This window comes from Microtus pennsylvanicus, chromosome 11 (assembly GCF_037038515.1).
Source record: "Microtus pennsylvanicus isolate mMicPen1 chromosome 11, mMicPen1.hap1, whole genome shotgun sequence".
Taxonomy (NCBI): Eukaryota; Metazoa; Chordata; class Mammalia; order Rodentia; family Cricetidae; genus Microtus; species Microtus pennsylvanicus.
This window is the reverse complement of record NC_134589.1, coordinates 49,034,226-49,052,687: the sequence shown is the minus strand read 5'-3', so window position 1 is coordinate 49,052,687 and position 18,462 is coordinate 49,034,226. Positions and strand designations below refer to the sequence as shown.

The 18,462-nt window shown below is 51.4% G+C and overlaps 1 protein-coding gene across 1 annotated transcript; it reads right to left on the bottom strand.

Annotated features, from left to right (window-relative positions):
* Positions 1 to 5,465: 5,465 nt before the first annotated feature.
* Positions 5,466 to 13,105, bottom strand: Aipl1 (AIP like 1 HSP90 co-chaperone). The gene is made up of 6 exons (XM_075942387.1): positions 13,010 to 13,105; positions 12,253 to 12,432; positions 7,737 to 7,925; positions 6,736 to 6,912; positions 6,521 to 6,662; positions 5,466 to 5,668 (listed from the first exon to the last, which is right to left on the bottom strand). Exons 1-6 carry the CDS (start codon positions 13,103 to 13,105, stop codon positions 5,466 to 5,468), a joined length of 987 nt encoding a protein of 328 aa, XP_075798502.1.
* Positions 13,106 to 18,462: the final 5,357 nt, after the last annotated feature.

The following is an 18,462-nucleotide window of genomic DNA, read 5'->3' as shown; positions in this document are numbered from 1 at the left end:
CGGTCACCTAGTGTGCACAAGGGCCTGGATTTTCATCCCCAATACTGCAAGAACAAAACAAGGACAACATTCACAGCCTAAATAAAATGTTTAAAAGAGAGAGGTTTAAAAGAAAGAGAGAGGGGAAGGGGGAGGGAGGAAGGAAGGGAGGGAGGGAGACAGAGAGAAACAAACTAGCTCGCAGGTGAGTTGACAGAGGTGACAATGACAGACCAGAAGCCAGTAAATGCCCCAGGCTGTCCTGCTGGACTTCCTGCTTCCACCTTAACCTTGACCCCTGTTGCTGGGCTTCCATATTCCTCTCTGCACAGCATGGTGTCACACTAGGAAGTTTCTAAGAGTCTTTGGAGCAGGCAGCAGCATGGACAGGAGTCTTTCAAGGGTGCCCATGGCTCTCCCCAGGAGGAGACATTTCAGTGACCTCTGTCCTGAAGAAGCACTGACAGAGGGGTCACCAGCTCTGATACTGCGAGGAAACTCAACCCCTGAGGCTCATCCTCAGATGATATTTTTATTGGTGGTGAGAGGGAAGGTGAGATCCCTTGTTCATCATAGTCTCTCACTTATGAAAACAGCAGAAGGAATGGAACAGACAAAATTAGGCCAGGAGCTGCGCAGACTCAGGGCATGGAAGCAAGTGTGGGGGCTTGCCTTCAAGGATGAGGTAGGAGGGGGAAAGCAGAACTCCAAATGCCCCCTCCGCCAAGCAGAATGATGCCACCACTCAGACCAGTGGATCAAGGTGAAGTTCAACATGGCAAATCCAGCTATAAAACCTGGCAAGTCCAGGGAGGGAGAGTCCAGATGCTGGCTGTCAGAGAAAGCAATGCTGGACACCAGCCTCCTGAAGACTGTTATGAGCTGGGTGATGCCAGGATTTCCTGACTTGGCACTGGAAGGATCTAGTGCTCAGAGGAAAAGTCCAAGCATGCCACGTGTGTTCTGTGTGTGTGTGTGTGTGTGTGTGTGTGTGTGTGTGATGGCTTCCCAGGTTGGATGGGACCAATGCCATCTTGAATCAGAATTGGGACCTTCCCAAGACTGAAATTGCAAACAAGCACCAGGCATGAATACGTCCAGTTGCCAAGTCCCACCTGCAATGACATGGACCCTGAGACTGTGTTTCTGGCAAACAGTTCTTCACTTGAAGCCATCAGATGATGTCAACTAAGCGAAGTTCTTGTGAGGGCTGATGTGGGACAATGGTCTTATTCCCTGTAAAGTTTTGTAAGTTGTACTGGTTTAATAAGATACTGATTGGCCAGTAGCCAGGCAGGAAGTATAGGCGGGGTGACCAGAAGAGGAAAATTCTAGGAAGAGGAAAGGCTCAGAGGCAGAGGAAGCAAGATGAGAATGCCTCACAGATAAAAGGTACCAAGCCACGTGGCTAACACAGACAAGAATTATGGGCTAATGTAAGTTGTAAGAGTTAATAAGAAGCCTGAACTAACAGGCCAACCAGTTTATGATTAACATAGACCTCTATGTGTTTCTTTGGGACTGATCGGCTGTGGGACCAGGAGGGACAGAAACCTCAGTCAACAGGGTGAGGATAGGATAAGACAGGAAAATGTCACCTCTGGTCCCCTTTGTGACTTCTGGGGCTGAACTCCAATCCTGGCTCTGCCCTGCCTGACTATACCACCTGAATATGTTGCTGGATCATTCTCAGCCCTGCCACTGCCTCTAGCCCAAGGGACACGTGACAGAAGACAGGTGCCATTTGAAGAACATGTGAGTGCCCAATGGAAGGAAAGAAGAAAAGTTGGAGGAAACACGGAATGGTGGACACCAGGAGCCTGGAGAGAGGGATCCATGACCATATGACAGCCTGCAGGGCATGTTACTGCCACTCTAGGGACATTAAGAGCTGAGGCCAGGCAGCCCTTGGGAGCGCAGGTCAAATATCACAACAGCTGCCCAGCAAGGAGGAACTTGGAAGAACAAGTTCTAAAATCTCTCTTCCACCTGAGGTTCCTAGAACCACCTGCTGGCCAAATCAGGTGTAGAACAAGTTGAAGGAGCCATGGTGGATACATCTACAGGACACAGCATGGCAGATGGTGACAATGGGGACCAGCTGACTGGTGAAATGAGGGAAGTCCCCCAGTGATGGCCATGACCCCATCTCCAGAGCCCACTTATGGCTTGTATGGTACCACAAAGACTGTGCAGATATGGTCAAGGCAAGAGTCCCAAGGTGGAAACAGTCTTCTGAGCTATCCATGTAGACCCAGAATCATCCTAAGGGTTCCATGAAAGGGAGACAGGAAGGTCAAAGGCACAGAAATGGTGACACACCAGGGGGACATAGAGACAGGAAGATACTCCCCTACTGGCTTGGAAATATGGAGGGGACCAAGAGCTGAGGAACATGAAGTCTTTAGAAGCTAGAAAAGGCAAGACAGATTCTCCCAGGAGAGTCTGGAGAGAGGACCACAGACTGGCCCATTCCAGAAGACCTACCCTCAGATCCAGAAAGGGTGCTATGTCAATTTCAGCCACTGTTTATCGTACCCTGCTGTAGGAGCTATAGGACTAACATACCTGCAAAGGATGGGAGAAACACACATGGCTCCCTGGTATCTGGATCTAGGTCTACTCCAGTTAGGACACAGTTCAAACAGCGGCTCACACCTGGCCCAAACGCCTTAACTAACATGTACTGACTCTAAGAGGGAGGGAGTGTGGCTAAGGAACCCACACAGGCCCTGTCTCGGCCTCTCTAACTGCTTCCATGCAGAGGCTACTACAAGGCCGGCTTACTTCATTACGTGAGCTTTACGTTTTTCTCCTTTCCTTTTTCATGCATCATTCCCAGCATGGATCAGCTGCTGAGCTGCCCAGAGTAGCCCACAAAGTCCCAGCCAGAAGTCTGAAGCCTGCGTGCTCATCTAGGATCTACCTTCCGTTTGAGCCTCGGGTTCCCAGACTGTACAAAGCTGGTGGGAACTAGGTTCCCTGAGTCCCTAGTCTCCCAGTGACCTCATTATAAGTGTCTCCTTGACTGTGACCACTCTGCAGGCATTAGGGGTGGTCAAGGGAGGTGGAGCATGCCATCAGACCACCAGGGACTTCAGGATGCTTGTTGTCTGCTGCCCCCTGCTGGCTAGAATCTGGGAAAGTAGTCTTCTGAAGGCTACCTGTGAGATCAGCCAGGACCTCATAGGAGATTGCTTCCAGAGCACAGAAGGAAATCAAGGCATGCACCAGAGCCCTGGATGGATAGTTGGGGGCATCTCTGCCACTTTCACATCACCCCCTCCTCACGAGTGAGCTAGGTATAAGATACAGTGGCTTCTGAACAGGACTTCCATGGCCCCATCATTATCTTTGGGTTCCAGTAGCATTAGGACTCTCTCTCCAGTGTGCCTCCCACCATAGTTCACAGGCGTCCTGAGCCACAGCTTTCTTGGTTCTTGGGCTTGCAAATTTCCTAGGGCATCAAAAGGGACGATCCCCACCTAGAAGGGTCAGACAGGACCAATCAGGGCCCGTAGATGCCTCGAGGTGTTGGTTGTGTAGGGGAGGCTGTGGGCTGTATACTGACTGACAAGTAAGGTGGGATCCTCTCTAACTGCAGAAGGAAAGGCCATGGAGGGGACACTGCACCCGGCAATCCCTGCACTTGGAAGCAAGAGAATTGCAAAGTTCCAGACCAGCCTGAGCTGCACAGTGAGACCCTGTCTCAAAACCAACACCGGGAAGCCCGAAGAAAGCCTAGAAAAAAAGGGAAAATAAAAGAAAGGAGGGGGGGGAGAAATGTGAGGGGAGGGGAAGGGAGGAAAGGGGGCGGTCTGGGGCCGTCATTCCTGGCCCTTCATTAAGGTCCCTTGCCAAGGTCCTCCTCTGCTCAGAGCCACACAGGTGCTTTGGCGGTGTGCACCATCCAGGGCTCTCCTGGGCAGCACGGCTGGAGGAGACAATGAAGGTCCTTATGCCCTCCCTCCCTGCTCCACAGCTCAGGACTCGGTGGCCTCAGCAGGTCACGATGTCCCTTCCTCTGTCCTCTCCTGCCTCCCGCTCCCTCCTCACCACGGACACAGGTGGTCTAGTAGACTCAGACACGAGTCAATTAAACATGAGCCACCTTTTCTCCTAGGCTAGGAGGGCTGACATGGAAACCCCTGGATGCCAGAGGTGTCCTTGTTCTGGCGACCTGGGGACTGAAGAATCAGGAGAGCTGCAGCGACGGCCCAGCAGGGAACACACTAGCACAGCCACCATCACGTCAAAGTTGTTCATTGATTTTCAGATTTTCCAGTCGACCTGAGTACAGATTCATTTGTTTGCTAAGCTCGGGCATGACGGAAAAGGAAGTCACCCCACCCTTGCGGAGAGAGTAGCACAGTGGATGCCGGCACTATCCGTCTTCCAGGAGTCCCCAGAGACACCAAGGTCAGTGGCAGTCTGAGGGGTTCTGTGTCTAGTGACTATAAAGTAATTTAAAAAAAAAAAAAAAGAACCAAGAGAATCAGAGGCCCAAAATATGGCTACCCAAACTCAGGAAAAGGTGGCGGGAGTCCTTTTTGTTATCAGCACTGAGAGAGGATACAGCAAGAGGCTGCAGCGGGCACTAACATGGGGACAGAGTGGGAGGAAAATAAAACTGGACATAACAGGAAGAGCAATGGGAGAATCGACAAAAACTACTTTCGCTTGAAAACACCATAATGAAAACCAATTGTGAGTGCTAATTAAAAACATTTTTTTTTCCTTTTGGGACTGGAGAGAAGGCTCAGCAGTCAAGAGCACTCACTGCTCTTCCAGGGGACCTGAGTTTGGCTCCCAGCACTCAGATAGGGCAGCTCACAACCACCCGCAACTCTAGCTTTATAGGATTGCGAGCCCTCTTCTGGCCTCCTTGGATACCCGTGTGCGCGTGGCATATCCACACAGAGACACATATATACATACAAATTAAAATTAATAAATCGTTTTTAAATATTTTAATTTAAAGTAAGGTTGATTACTACACCCGAGCTAAGGAAGGGGAGCTAGCCTGTGCCATTTATTAATTTTGGGGGGGGGGTGCTTTTGATTTTCATGAGCTCCTATGGACTTTGATCCCACAATATACATGTATTTATATGTATCTATTTATACTGGAGATCAAACTCAGGGCTCCAGGATTGCTAAACAAGCTCGCTACCACTGTGCTATATCCACAGCCCTCAGAAATTAGTCATAATATAATTTAGTATGAGTATATGCTAAAAAGCAACATCGAAGTCCTTGTTGATTGAACCAGGGATGCTCGGGCTATGCTTGCTGAATGTGGCCCACAGGCTGTGCGACCAACCGCAGAGGAGTCACTGACAGTCTCATGGCAACCAAGGACACCACCGCGTCCTGGGGCACCCTGCAGAGCAAGTGGGGCAGCGTGAGCTCAGTGCCCAGTCCACTGCCCCAGTCCTCAGACAGCAGCTCCTACCCTGGCCAGCCCAGCCCAGCCCAGCCCGTGCCTAGCCCAGCATATTCCGGCAGCGCTGCCGCTCCTCCTCCTGCTTGTCCGACAGACGATTCTCCAGCTGCCTCAGTTCCCTGAGCACCGCCTTGCGCATGGAAGGCTCCAGCTCCAGTACTTTCTCGAGGTCCGCCTTGGCCTCCTCAGCGTTCCACACCTCTGCGTGAGCACGTGCGCGCACATAGTAGGCCTTCACGATCCCTGCGGAGAGGAGCGAGCTGCACCCAACCGACCAGCCCCAGGGAGCCCTGGCATCAGACCTCCTGACCTCGATTTCTTCCAAGTGCTGTAACCAATTTCACCTTCAGAATTCTTGTATTGTTACCTCTGAGGACCCAAGCTTTGTCACCATTGGACCCTGTTATTGTGCCTGACCAATCCAAGTGATGGTGAGACTCAGTGCAATAATAAGGGTGGAGTACTTAGCGCCTGCAGCAAATGTTGTGCTATCCTGCTTAGTGTTAGTTGTAAACTCCTTCTCAAATACTACCAAAGTCAATTTCATATTTTTCTTTCAATGTCGATGCCATATTTTTCTCTCGATTGCTGGCCTCCTTTCAAAGCCTGGTTACTACTCCCAAACTAATGGAATAACAGCCACATGCACATTTGAAAAGCATAAAAATAAATAAGATTTTAAAAACCTTCTCCCTAAAGCCAATGATTGTGCACACCTGTAAAACCCAGAGCTCTAAAGGCTAAGGTAGGAGGATCACAAGTTCCCAGTGAGCCTGGGCTACATGGCCAGCCTCAGTCTGAAACAAACAGCTCCCACAATAAATATCACCCACCCAGAAGCACCGACAACGCAGTTGCAGGCTTGGAGAAGTCAACAGGTTGAAGACAAGCTTCTGTGCCTCTCACCACAGAAAGGGCCACGTGAGGCCAGTGCCAGTGGCTGTGACCTGGCTGTCTGTATCTCCCCCACCCCCACCTCCATCTCCAACACCCCTGCTCCTTTACCCTCACCCCCCCACTTCTCCACCCTCACTCCTACTCCCCCACTCCCACTGCTCCCTCACCCCTACCCCCTCACCCCTACCAGGGTTGCACCTGGGTGATGGCGCAGGATGTCGCTGGTATGCTCCAACACCTCGTAGTATTCCTCCTTCTTCAGCAGACACTGGCAGTAGTTGAGGATCAAGGTGTTGATCATCTTCTCCAACTTCAGCCACTCCACCTCCCAGGGCTTCTCCTGCAAGGCAGAAGCTCAGCCACCGGCTGCGTAAGGCTCATCCCAGCCCACTCAGCCAGCGGTCGCTCCCAACCTTAGTCTGAAGATTCCTCAGGCACACGATGGCCTCCTGGTACTTGGTGGCAGCCTGATCGTAGCGACCCAGCTTGTAAAGCCTGTTGCCTTCCCCGTGAAGGAGAGGCACGGCCTGCATCCTCTCTTCGTTGTTCAGATTCCACGTCTCCCTCTGGTACTCGCTCGGGGCCTCCACCTAGTCCAGGAGCTACATGTTAGCCAGGAAAGGACCAGCGAGATGACCCCAGCCTCCTTCTGAAGTAGTTTGCTATGTCCCACAGTGAGGCACCACACCAAGTGTCGGGTATGCTGGTCAAGACCTTGAGAACAGAGCAAGGAAGCAACGAGATCCAGCCCTGCCTTAAGCAAGTCGGTGCCTTTGGGGAAATTACAAAAAGGCTCCTTTCTTAAGGAAAGTTTACTTCCAGTAGTTGGAAGATTGTCATGAGTGCTCGCTGTGTTAGAACAAGACACTTTTATTGCCATCTGGAGAGAATTTGTCATCATAATAACACAAACGTGTAATGTCTACAAAGAGCGCTTTTGAAGGGATGTTCCCGCACAGTGCACAAACCACACAACTGTTCTTTTTTAGTTTTCCTTACCCATACAGCCCTCAGGTTGAGCTTCAACCTTAGTCATAAGCTGAGTCCTGACCTGGCCTCGACCTTGAGCCTGGCGCTTCTAACCCCATGCAGGCTCTCTTACTGTGCCAGACCCAAGTCCAAACCCACAAGTTACAGGAACCAAGAAGGAGGCTGCAACCCTCAATCTTGCAGAAATGGAAGCAGGCAGATGACCAATTACATAAAGATGCTTCAAAAATGAAATTAAATCCTGTTTTTCAAACGTTGTTTCCAAATGAGTGTTTTCCTTTGGAGGGGGTTTGCAACTTTCAATTCTGCTGGGGTCCCTGACCAGCCTCTCGTTTACTGGAGAAGCAAGTGACGTGGGCATGGGGTCAGGAGTCCTCAGGATCCCTCCTGACCTGGGCCAGCCCCTCCCACACCTGGCTCCCACCTGCAGCAGCTCAATCAGGAAGATGAGCGGCTGCGGCTCCTTCTGCAGTTCATCCAGGTCCTCGTAGCCCAGAGTATGGTATGCGAACATGTTGGCCAACCCGCACGTGTGCACATGCCAGCCAGTGGGGTCCTTGCCCTCAGCCACCTGCCGTAAACTGCGAGACAACATAGGGTAGACTCCTGTGTGCTGTAGGAAAGATGAAGGAGCATTGTCTTAGCTGTCTGTTCAGAGCTAGCCAGACCACACCCAGCCTGGGCTGGACCCTTCTCATGGGCACTGCCATCCCAGGACACCTACCAGAACAACTGTATTTCACAGTGTGCCCAACCGCTCTAAACCTGTTGGCACCTCTAACCCTAATGACCACCCAGCAAAAGAGTCACTGTGAATATCCCGGTGCTACAGCTGAAGAAAAGAAGCCCAGAAGGGTTAGACCTCAGAGCTACACAGTCAGGCATGACACAGACAGGATTTGAACCTGCCTCTCCAAGCTGTGCTTTTAGCCACACGTTGCCCCTTTATAGCCCTGTGGTCAGCATAATACATTCTTCCCCAAGGAGTCCTTGAGCCCCACAAGCCCAGGGCTTCCAGGATGCAGCAGTGAATGCAGCAGAGTCCTAAACCTGAGAGAGTCATTGAATGTACCAGTGCACGTGTATGTCTGGTCTGATCCAGCTGCATCCAGAGTTGGCCCTTGGGGTTCAGCAAGGCCTGCTCCATACTAGACCTCGACTCTTTGGTGGAGCCTCAGAACCACAGAGGTCAAGTTCAGATGGCCACGAAGCCACCCCTGTCCCTCCGCTGGTGGAAAGGACAGATGCTGAAGGCTGAAGGTCATTCTCCCCACCCCCACTGGCCCAGATTAGCCCAAATGCCCTGGGCTGACTTCTGAGAGGCACAGCCAGATGGCAGCTGTCTGAAGGATTAAGGCTAGAATAAGGGAGGAAGCATCCTCCTCCCACCAGCTTGGGGAGGAATCCACTGGGGCCATTTCAGCAGGACCTCAGACAAAGGCTGCATTCTACTAGATACCTGCCAACCTGGCAGGTCTGGTGCCCCAGCCCACGCCCAGGGTTATGGAGTGACATCAGGAGCAAGATAGAACCTAGAAGAAGGAACCAAGTTTGGGGACATTTTTCTAGCACCAATTTTGTGAAAGGGAGGGATCCTGGAGCCCTCCTACCAGGTTACAGGCTTTAGGAGCAGTCATTGCCACCCATGGGCTCTAGACATCTGAGGACTCGACCAATCAGGGAGCCCGTCATCATGGTTCCCTCTTTGCTCTGAGGGCAGTGCCTGGCTCAGGCCAAGGCCCTGTCTGGACCGGAGGCTGCCATCTGCAGTGTTACAGACCACATCCACTGACTCTCAATGTGTTGGGCTTGGTTGGGGCAGGGGGAGGGTCTGGTTTTTAAATTTATTGCCAGTGTTTAAGCACAAAGTATTAACAGAATATCGCAGACCCGTGATGGAATCCAGAACCCAGGTATCCTGCTGCGGCTGCTGCGGATACGGCTGCTAGCCCATTCCCTGCATGAAGTTAAAACAGCTGCCCCTACCCATTGGGCAACTGGGGACCCAGATCCTGTGGAATCAGAATGTGTTTCTCTGGCCTCACAAAACTGAGCACCAGCAACAGGTTCTAGGTGGAGACAGACGCTCGGAGGCAGACAGGGGGCCAGGAACTCTCACCCACCCTGTCCCTCCGTACTGGGGGGAGAGAGGGAGGAACCCCCATTCCTGCAAAGATGAAACTCCAAGCTGACTGAACAAGGACGGTCCAGGTAGAGTGCAGGACAGTAAGTGACACCCAATGACTGCTTAGTCAGGTCTTCTGGGGCCTGTGCCTGCCCTACTGGTGACTGAATCTACGTAGAACTCTGGCTCCTGAGTAGAGGCTGCCCACAGAGAAGGGGCTGACTAAACATAGTTACATATACTCTTCCTAGGGCAGGTATTTTAGTTTGGTTTCCATTACTGTGATAAAGCACCATGACCAAAAGCAACCTGAGGCAGACGGGATTTATTTCAGCTTACAGGCCCACCTCCCAATCCATCATCAAAGGCCCCAGGAACTGCTCCTGGAGTGAGCAGCAGCTTGTGGCTTTGCACAACAAATCAATCAACGAATCAAGACTGTATTGACAGCCTTCTGTGCATGAAGCCCACCATGTTAGCAAATATGCACCCTGAGCAGGTGAGGGGGCTCTTGCTGATGACAAAGGCTTGGAGACATAAAGCCTAAAGTAGATGCATAGGGGTCTTCCAAGCTCGGGGATGCCTCACTGAGAGCAAAGGCAGAAGGGGTGGTTCTAAACTCACACCACAGAATAAACCAACTGAATGAAGGCCTGAACTGACAGAAAGACATTGTTTAAGTTAAAGGAAATTAAGATTAAAATGATAACAACAAGAGTGTTGCGAAAATGCTGGGCTTTAGTATGCTGAGGAACACAGGGGAGTCGTGTAGTGTATGGCATCCCCTAGTGGTGGACGGTGGTACTGCAGTCTGGCTCTCTTAAAAGGTGCAGGTACTGGACAAGAAAGCTAAGGATCCCACTTGGATTTTGCCCCTCAGCTTGTTTGAACCAGAGCAGATTACTTCCTCTCTCAAAATCATATTTAGAGTAAGGCTCCTCAGTAAAACAAAGGAGTTAATCTTCAACATCCTTCTAGCTCAAAATAATAGCGTCTACCTTTTAATTGCCTTATGTGCACCATGACTTCCGCTCATTTATATCATATCCTGTGACTCCCAAAATAGCCCCAAACACGCCATTTGTTCATTTACAGATGAGGAGACAGAGTGGCAAGAGGAGAAAGAATCTCCCCAGGTCACTCCACACTAATAAAATACGTCTCAAATGCAATCCCTCTCTCTACCAAACTGCTCTTTCAAAAGGGTCATTAGCTCCCCACGAAATAAAGAGTATCTAACCACCATCCACTGTGAAGATCCAGGGGGAGCCTTGTGATAGACAGCTCAGCTTGTCAACACCTGAACTCACCCATCAATCTCAATCTTGCATGTGATAGGCAGGTACCGTCCAGCCCTCAGTGAGACGTTCACAGAGCTCTCCGTGACTTTAAAACAAAGACTGGGGGTGGGGAGGACTTGCCTGCCATGCTCAAATTCCCAGTCCCTAGTACTACATAAACCAGATGTGGTGGCACACACCTGTAATCCTCACACCTGGGTGGTAGAGGCAGAAGGATCAGAAGTTCAAGGTCATCCTCAGCTACATAGGGATTTTGAAGCCAGCCTGGGCTACATGAAACCCTGGACAAAAACAAATCAGTGAGAAGGAAAGAAGAAGAAAGAATGAAAGACTTTTCAAGATTTTAGACAAAAAGCTCATTTGTCAGAAATACAAGAAATAAAAGAATATATCAGACAATTACATTCAGAATCCAAATGTGCATATCTCTAGGACCACTAACTCCATGACCCGAAAGGCCAGGAAACCCAGGAAGACAGATACAGGGCCACAAAGGTAAAGCCTGACACACTGGTTTTGTTTGGATCCTGACTGCACACACAAGTGCCACTCATTTCTAAAGAGTAAATGAGCGACATGGGGGGGGGGGAGGGTGACCCAACAGGTAAGAGCATTTGCTGTTCTTTCAGAGGAATAGAGTGCAGTTCCCAGTACCCATGCCAGGCAGCTCACAACCATCTACAACTCCAGCTCCAGAGGATCCAACACCCTCTTCTGTACCCCGTGGACACCTGCACTCATGTGAACGGATCCACATAGATACACGCGTGCATAGACACACTTAAAAATAAAAATTAAATCTTGTAAAGGGACTAAGTGAGATGGTCAGAGAATCCTGTGTCAGGCAATTAGAGAGTGTGCAGGGGGTGTTTGGGTTCTCTGGAGATTTAACAACAGTGCTGTGGCTATGTTTTTCAAATGTCCAGTAGCTTCAGAGTCACCAAATCTAGTGTTCCCAAATGAATGGCTGGAATTTGCCCACGCGGCGTGGGATGAAGAAGGGAAGTGCCCGGGAGGTAAGAGGACTCAAGACAGGGTGGTGGGCTGATTGTGCCAGCCTAGGGGGCAGGTTCTTGATAGGCTTCTCCTGACTTTTGCAAGTTCGCAAGTTTCTCTAAGAAGCGCCTGTCTCTCCAAATCACAGAGCAAGACGTTGTAAAGATGACTTATGAGTGACGTAAACATGAACTGAGACATAGAGCTGGAAAGAATGGGGGAGGGCAAAAAAAGCCCAGTGACCACAGACTCTAGGACTTGCTTCACTGAGCAGAAAGAAAAGGTCAGGGGTGACCCTCTCCTACTCCAAGGTCCTCTCCAAAGCTCCCCAGCCACCCATACATTTTATGTCACTTTAAGGCCTGCTTTGCCTGAAGGTCATCACGTTTGTAATGACAGACAATGGGAATTCAGGCTAGAATAGAGAGACTTGTTTAGCCCTAACTTTCCTGAACCTTGACGGTTCCAGGAAGAGTGTGCGGGGACCAAGTGGGGAAAGAGCCATGCGGCCTACTTACGATGGTGTCGCACCAGAACTCGGCCACTTCCCCGAGCCGCATGGATGTCAGCAGCGTCTCCCACACCTCCAGCTTGAACATGTTGCCGAGGATGATGCTCATGGGCTGGCCCACCTGCCTGCTGTCATCTATCACTGTGTGCTCCTCGTCACACTTCATGGTTCGGAAATGAAACGTCACCTAGTCCCCAGAACAGAGGGGTCTGATGTAGACATACCTCCCGAATTCCAGCGGCGGCCACCCAGCCACCACAGGTTCCTAGGGCTGTCCTCAGAGTCAGTTCATCTATGCCTGGTAAGCTAAGGTGCATCAGACACACCCTGCAAGTGCCCACAAGGAACCCATTCCTTTCCAGCATAGCCTGTGCCCATCTCTCACGACCAAGAGTCAAGAATCCTTCCCCAATAAGCTCAAATGTCCAGGGATGTGTCCATCCACCCTGGGAGACCCATCAAACACAGGGGACAAACACCAGAACTCCCCAGATTCCTTCCTATTCACTTGACATTTGGAGCTCTGGAAAAATCCCCCACCCCCAACCCCTCAGTCCGCACTAACGCTACCCCAAAAACTACCCCCCAAAATAGCCTGTTTATAAACTCCAAAGCAGGGCAGCCTAGGTGCATAGGGTGGGCAATTTCAGAAAAGCCCTGCCTGGCTGGATTAGGGCTGAACCAAAAGCTATTTGCAATGCCCTGGGCACAGCTGGAACTCAGAAAGGGACCATGGGGGCTCTAGCTGGGGGAAGGTTACTCACCCGGGAGCCCGAGATGAAGTTAGGGAGTTCTCCCACTCCCCCATGCAGAATGGTCTTCTTAACACCCTCCACATTGAGGAGTAGAGAGACATCCATGCTGCAGGGATGGGAGAGGTTTGTGCTGACTTAGATAATCCTACTGACACCCAGTTATAGACTAACTAGATAATCCCCCACAGGAAAGGACGGTTAAGCAGTTGGCACCTGGAGGATTTCCTGGCAGGGAAGGGACACAGGAGGAAGGTAGGACGTCTGGCCACTACAGACTCCATTGAGTCTGACACCCACAGGCTTTGCTTTCTTTCAATCTCAGCAAAAGAGGTCAGCTGATGTTTCCGTGAGGAGGGAGTGGAGAAGGAAGGCAACAGGAGAGGCGTGGGACTACCCAAGGGGAGAGGAGTGGAGGCCCAAAGCCACCACTGTCTGTCCCTCCTGCACCTACAGTGCCAACCTTGTCCAGTCTCTGTCTCTTAGCACTTCCCTGGGAGCTGGGAAAAGTGACCAGAGGGCAGCAGCGGGGTTCTCACTTTGGGGTAACTAAGAGAGGTTGGAACAGTTCTGAGAGAAATTGAGGCACTCCTAGCACTAAGCTTCTGCCTCCACTCTAAGGTCTGGCTAGGCCTCAGTCCTGGGTCGTGCGAGACATTTAGGATCCCCCAGGACCCCCTTCGGAGACGAGAAGAAAAAAATGTAATGTGAAGACTTAGTGTTTGGCGCCACCTTGTGGTCAACTCGAATTCTCATACTTCTCTCAAAATCTTGAGGCTAATAACGGATTCCGAGCACCCCAAAATCAGTCTCTTCTGGACATTGACTCGTGACCAAGAGGCAGAACACTGACCTTGCAAAGGGGAGACATTATAACTTGTATAAAAGCCAACCAGAGATTCCTTCATCAGAGGAAGGCCTTACGTGTCTCCAATCCACCATTCCTCAATTCCCTTCTCCAGTAAGGCCTGGGTCCTGGGGTTCCCTATCTTCAGCACCCTCAAAAGTCTTGATTACCATAAAGAGTCCTTGCCTTAAGAACAAATCTAGGCAAACTGGTCAGACACAGAGGATGAAGCCTAGAATTCTAGAAAGCCCTCCCTGAGTGCCAGGTCCCCAACTCGGGACTTGTTTCCATCCCAGTCTTGGGGAGCAAGTAATACGGAAGGCGCAGAGGCCTTTTCCTCTTCCCCACCATCTTTCTCCAGCCATCTGACAGCCTAGAGGGGCATGTGTGTTGAGGGGGTAGAATGATCAGACAGGGACATCACTGCCATGACCATGGGGTGAGGGAGGAGAACCTAGGCCGTGATCATGGGGTGGGGGAGGAGAACCTAGGCCAGGACCATGGGGTGGGGGAGGAGAACCTAGGCCGTGATCATGGGGTGGGGGGAGGAGAACCTAGGCCATGGCCATGGGGTGGGGGAGGAGAACCTAGGCCATGATCATGGGGTGGGGGAGGAGAACCTAGGCCGTGATTATGGGGTGGGGGGAGGAGAACCTAGGCCATGGCCATGGGGTGGGGGAGGAGAACCTAGGCCGTGATCATGGGGTGGGGGAGGAGAACCTAGGCCGTGATCATGGGGTGGGGGAGGAGAACCTAGGCCATGGCCATGGGGTGGGGGGAGGAGAACCTAGGCCATGGACATGGGGTGGGGGAGGAGAACCTAGGCCGTGATCATGGGGTGGGGGGAGGAGAACCTAGGCCATGGCCATGGGGTGGGGGAGGAGAACCTAGGCCATGATCATGGGGTGGGGGAGGAGAACCTAGGCCGTGATTATGGGGTGGGGGAGGAGAACCTAGGCCATGGCCATGGGGTGGGGGGAGGAGAACCTAGGCCATGGACATGGGGTGGGGGAGGAGAACCTAGGCCGTGATCATGGGGTGGGGGGAGGAGAACCTAGGCCATGGACATGGGGTGGGGGAGGAGAACCTAGGCCGTGATCATGGAGTGGGGGGAGGAGAACCTAGGCCATGGACATGGGGTGGGGGAGGAGAACCTAGGCCGTGATCATGGGGTGGGGGAGGAGAACCTAGGCCATGGCCATGGGGTGGGGGAGGAGAACCTAGGCCAGGGCCATGGGGTGGGGGAGGAGAACCTAGGCCAGGGCCATGGGGTGGGGGAAGAGAACCTAGGCCAGGGCCCAGCACTGACCCTAAGCTCCCTGCAGTGCTCTCCCCTGCCGTGGAGGATGGCCTTGTGAGTTACTTTATGATGACTCTCTTCATAACACAGTTTCTTTGGGGCATTTCTCCCTCCTGATCAGACACACAATGGGAAAGAAGGACCCAGCCGTGCTTCTTTCCACGCTTGACACTTTGCTACTGTTTCCATTTGGTGCTTTGCAGGGAGACAAAAAGCCCACAGCAAAGGGAAGGGGCAAAGGGATTTGAGGGACCAGGTTTCACTGCTGGGTAGGGAGCGTCCATTGCTTGTTCAGGCCACAGACTCCAATCTTTTCAAAGTCTTTATTGGACCACAGTTCTGGTCACCTGCTCCTCTCTTCAAAGTCAGCTGACTTCCCACCCCGGATCTATGCTAACCTCCTGCCCTAACCTGGGTCTCTGCTCCTGACCCCTGACCCTGGACATGCCCTCTGCTTCTCTCAGCCTTAGTACAGTCAGTCCTGGAATGTGGCAAGGTTCTTGCATCCCGCTCCATCCAGTGCCTCAGCTAGAATGTCACATATTTGGAAAAGCCACCCACCCTTCCTGTGTCCTTTTCTCTTCCCATGGCCCCATAACTGCTGGATGTCAGTTTTCTTCTATGAGATGTGATCATTCCAGGGATGGGAATAGTGAGTGAAAGCCGGGGGAGAGGGGGCTGCTGGAGCACCCCTTCCCTACCTCCCTCCTCCAGAGGCTAAGCCCCACTTGAGCTCCTTGCTGCATTGTCCTCCTCCAGTGGAGCAGGAGACCCCGCACCCACCACTCATCAAAGAGATATGCCTGTGTGGAGCCCCCTCCAGCCACTCCCCATGCAAGGCTGAAGGGAGCAGCTTCCCATTCAGAAGAAAATACTTCTTCTGCCTTCTTGCGTTGCCATGGAGACTTCCCTTCATTAACCTGATCTGCCAGTTATGTCTCCGAGTGGTGAAAGGGGAGAGAGCAGCAGGCATTGAGAATACTCTCTACACACATGCACGCATGCACACACTCCAGATGCTCAGCAAGGATGTGTGACCCGAAGAGAGGAACACAGAGCCCAGAGTCACGAGACCTAGGGTCTCGCCTGTCTGAATCTCCAGTTTCGTCAGCGGTAATGGGAATAAAAATAGAGCCGACTTCCCAGAGCTGCAGCGAGAACGGAGAAGGAAGAACGTCGATGCACTCGGCTGAGTGTCCGACACGTGATAATGGCTCAGAAAATACAAGCTATTATGAATGCCTTGACACGCCAGGCACTGCGGGCAGGTGCTGACGAGATGAATGTGGCAAAACACTCTTTGAGAGATCCGTTCCCAGTGTTTCATCTTCATTGAGACGTCACCTCGCTTTGACCCCTGTCTTCACAGGAACCGCTCTCTTTCCCTCCGTCTGATTCACTGGGTGTATTTCTTGATTGTGATCACAAATGCAAGAGACACGAGCAGTCTGAGATTCCTGGTAAATAGTCCCAAGGAGGAGGGGCTGGTGGACAAAGACAACAGGCTCCTGAGGGCAGCAGCTTGCAAACCACAGCCTGCACCCATTGCTCATCGGGCCACAATAAAGCCTCTCAGCACATTATGCAGTCACAAGCCTTTCTCTGAAGACTTTATTTGGGGTTGCATATGTGTGTGTGTCAGGTTTCTTACAGAGAGTGGCCTTGAACATGATATGCCATGTGCAAACACCACAAACACACACTCGCAAAGACACACGTCTACAGACAGATGCAAACATACTCTCTGCGTGGCCAGCTCATGCCCTGGGTCTCAGGTTTAGATAATATGTGGTTCTCTGCCTGATTGTTGGAGTTGATCTGGAGGTGCTCATCTCTCCAGGCACGCTAACCTTGAGTCCTGTGGAAGTAAAAAATGGACATTTTGGGGCTGGAGAGATGGCTCAGCAGTTAAGAGCATTGCCTGCTCTTCCAAAGGTCCTGAGTTCAATTCCCAGCAACCACATGGTGGCTCACAACCATCTGTAATAAGGTCTGGTGCCCTCTTCTGGCCTGCAGGCATACACATAGAAAGAATGTTGTATACATAATAAATAAATAAATAAATAAATAATAAAAATAAGAAATGGGCCTTTTTCACGCTCCTTTTAGCACAGAGTTTAATAACTCACAAGTTCCCACCTGTAAGATTAGGAAGACCATGGCGGGGGGTGGGGGGGAGAGATCAGGAAAACCAGGGTGGCTCCAACTTGGGTTTGTTCCCTTTAAGTAACCAGCAGGAGGTGATAGGACCCAGGAGATTGCTGGCTTCGGGAGTCAGGGGAGAGATCCAGGCTGGGGAAGGAGGTGTGAGGGCTGAGAAGCATCAGTGAGGTGGTCAACCCTGGTCCACAGAAACTCTGCTCTTGCGTAGACAGTGTCTGGATCCTTCACCGTGCTGCACATTCACACTGAGTGAAACGTGGCCAGCCTACACTCTGCACCTCGGCTACATCATAGAGTTGTGTGGCATTGGGAGTAAATGGGTTCGTGAATACACAGGGGCCATTCTTGAAAGTGCTGCATAAAAATCAATCATTGTCACAGGGAGGGTTGGGAGGTGAACACAGATTCTCAGGGAAAGGGTCAGACAATCCAGACACCAGGAAGAGGCCTGAAGAGTCTCTAGGAGTCCTACCCCAGGCTTAGGCAAGGGACAGAAAGAGAAGAAGGTAAGTGGGCCCCATTGTGCTGGCACACCTGGGACCCTTGGTTTCAATATTGGGGAGATTGAGCCAGGAAGGAAGAAAAGAAGGAAAGGAGGACGGGAGGAAGGGAGGGAGGGAAGAAAGAAAGAAAGAAAGAAAGAAAGAAAGAAAGAAAGAAAGAAAGAAAGAAAGAGGAATGGCTCAGTCCTTAAGAGTGCTACTGTTCTTGCAGAAAGACCTGAGTTTGGTTGTAAGCACCTACATGGGGTGCCTCACAACCATCTCCAACTCCAGCTCCAGGGGATCTGACTTCTTCTGCCTTACACCCCACCCCAACCCTGCAAGCATTCACAAACACAAATTCGAACAGAGATGCATAATAAAAACAAAAATAAAACATTTAAAAATTAAAAAAAATGTCAAGACTGCAAAAATAAAAGCAGGTACATAGGAGAAAGCAAACCATGCTGGTTTTGATGGTGGCGGTGGTGGTTAGCTTCCTGGAAGACTAAGGAAGAGATGGCTGGGGCAAGACCAGGCAGAGAAACTGACCTAACGGATGGAGAGGGGGATCTAGAGTCTGTCCTCTCCTCTGAGATGTGCTTTCTTGGGCGCCAGCCGGGTGGTGAGTTTGAGGAACTGACAGGGGCAGGGCGGTCTCTCAGGAAGGAAG

What these genes read in the sequence shown, in the direction of transcription:
- Aipl1 (XM_075942387.1), bottom strand. Translation starts at nt 13,105, where the DNA reads ATGGATGTCTCTCTACTCCTCAATGTGGAGGGTGTTAAGAAGACCATT. An exon ending in ACTTCATCTCGGGCTCCCGG is followed by an intron (nt 12,433 to 13,009) that starts GTGAGTAACCTT and finishes TCTGGGGACTAG; the next exon opens with GTGACGTTTCATTTCCGAAC. An exon ending in TGAGGAATCTTCAGACTAAG is followed by an intron (nt 6,663 to 6,735) that starts GTTGGGAGCGAC and finishes TCTGCCTTGCAG; the next exon opens with GAGAAGCCCTGGGAGGTGGA.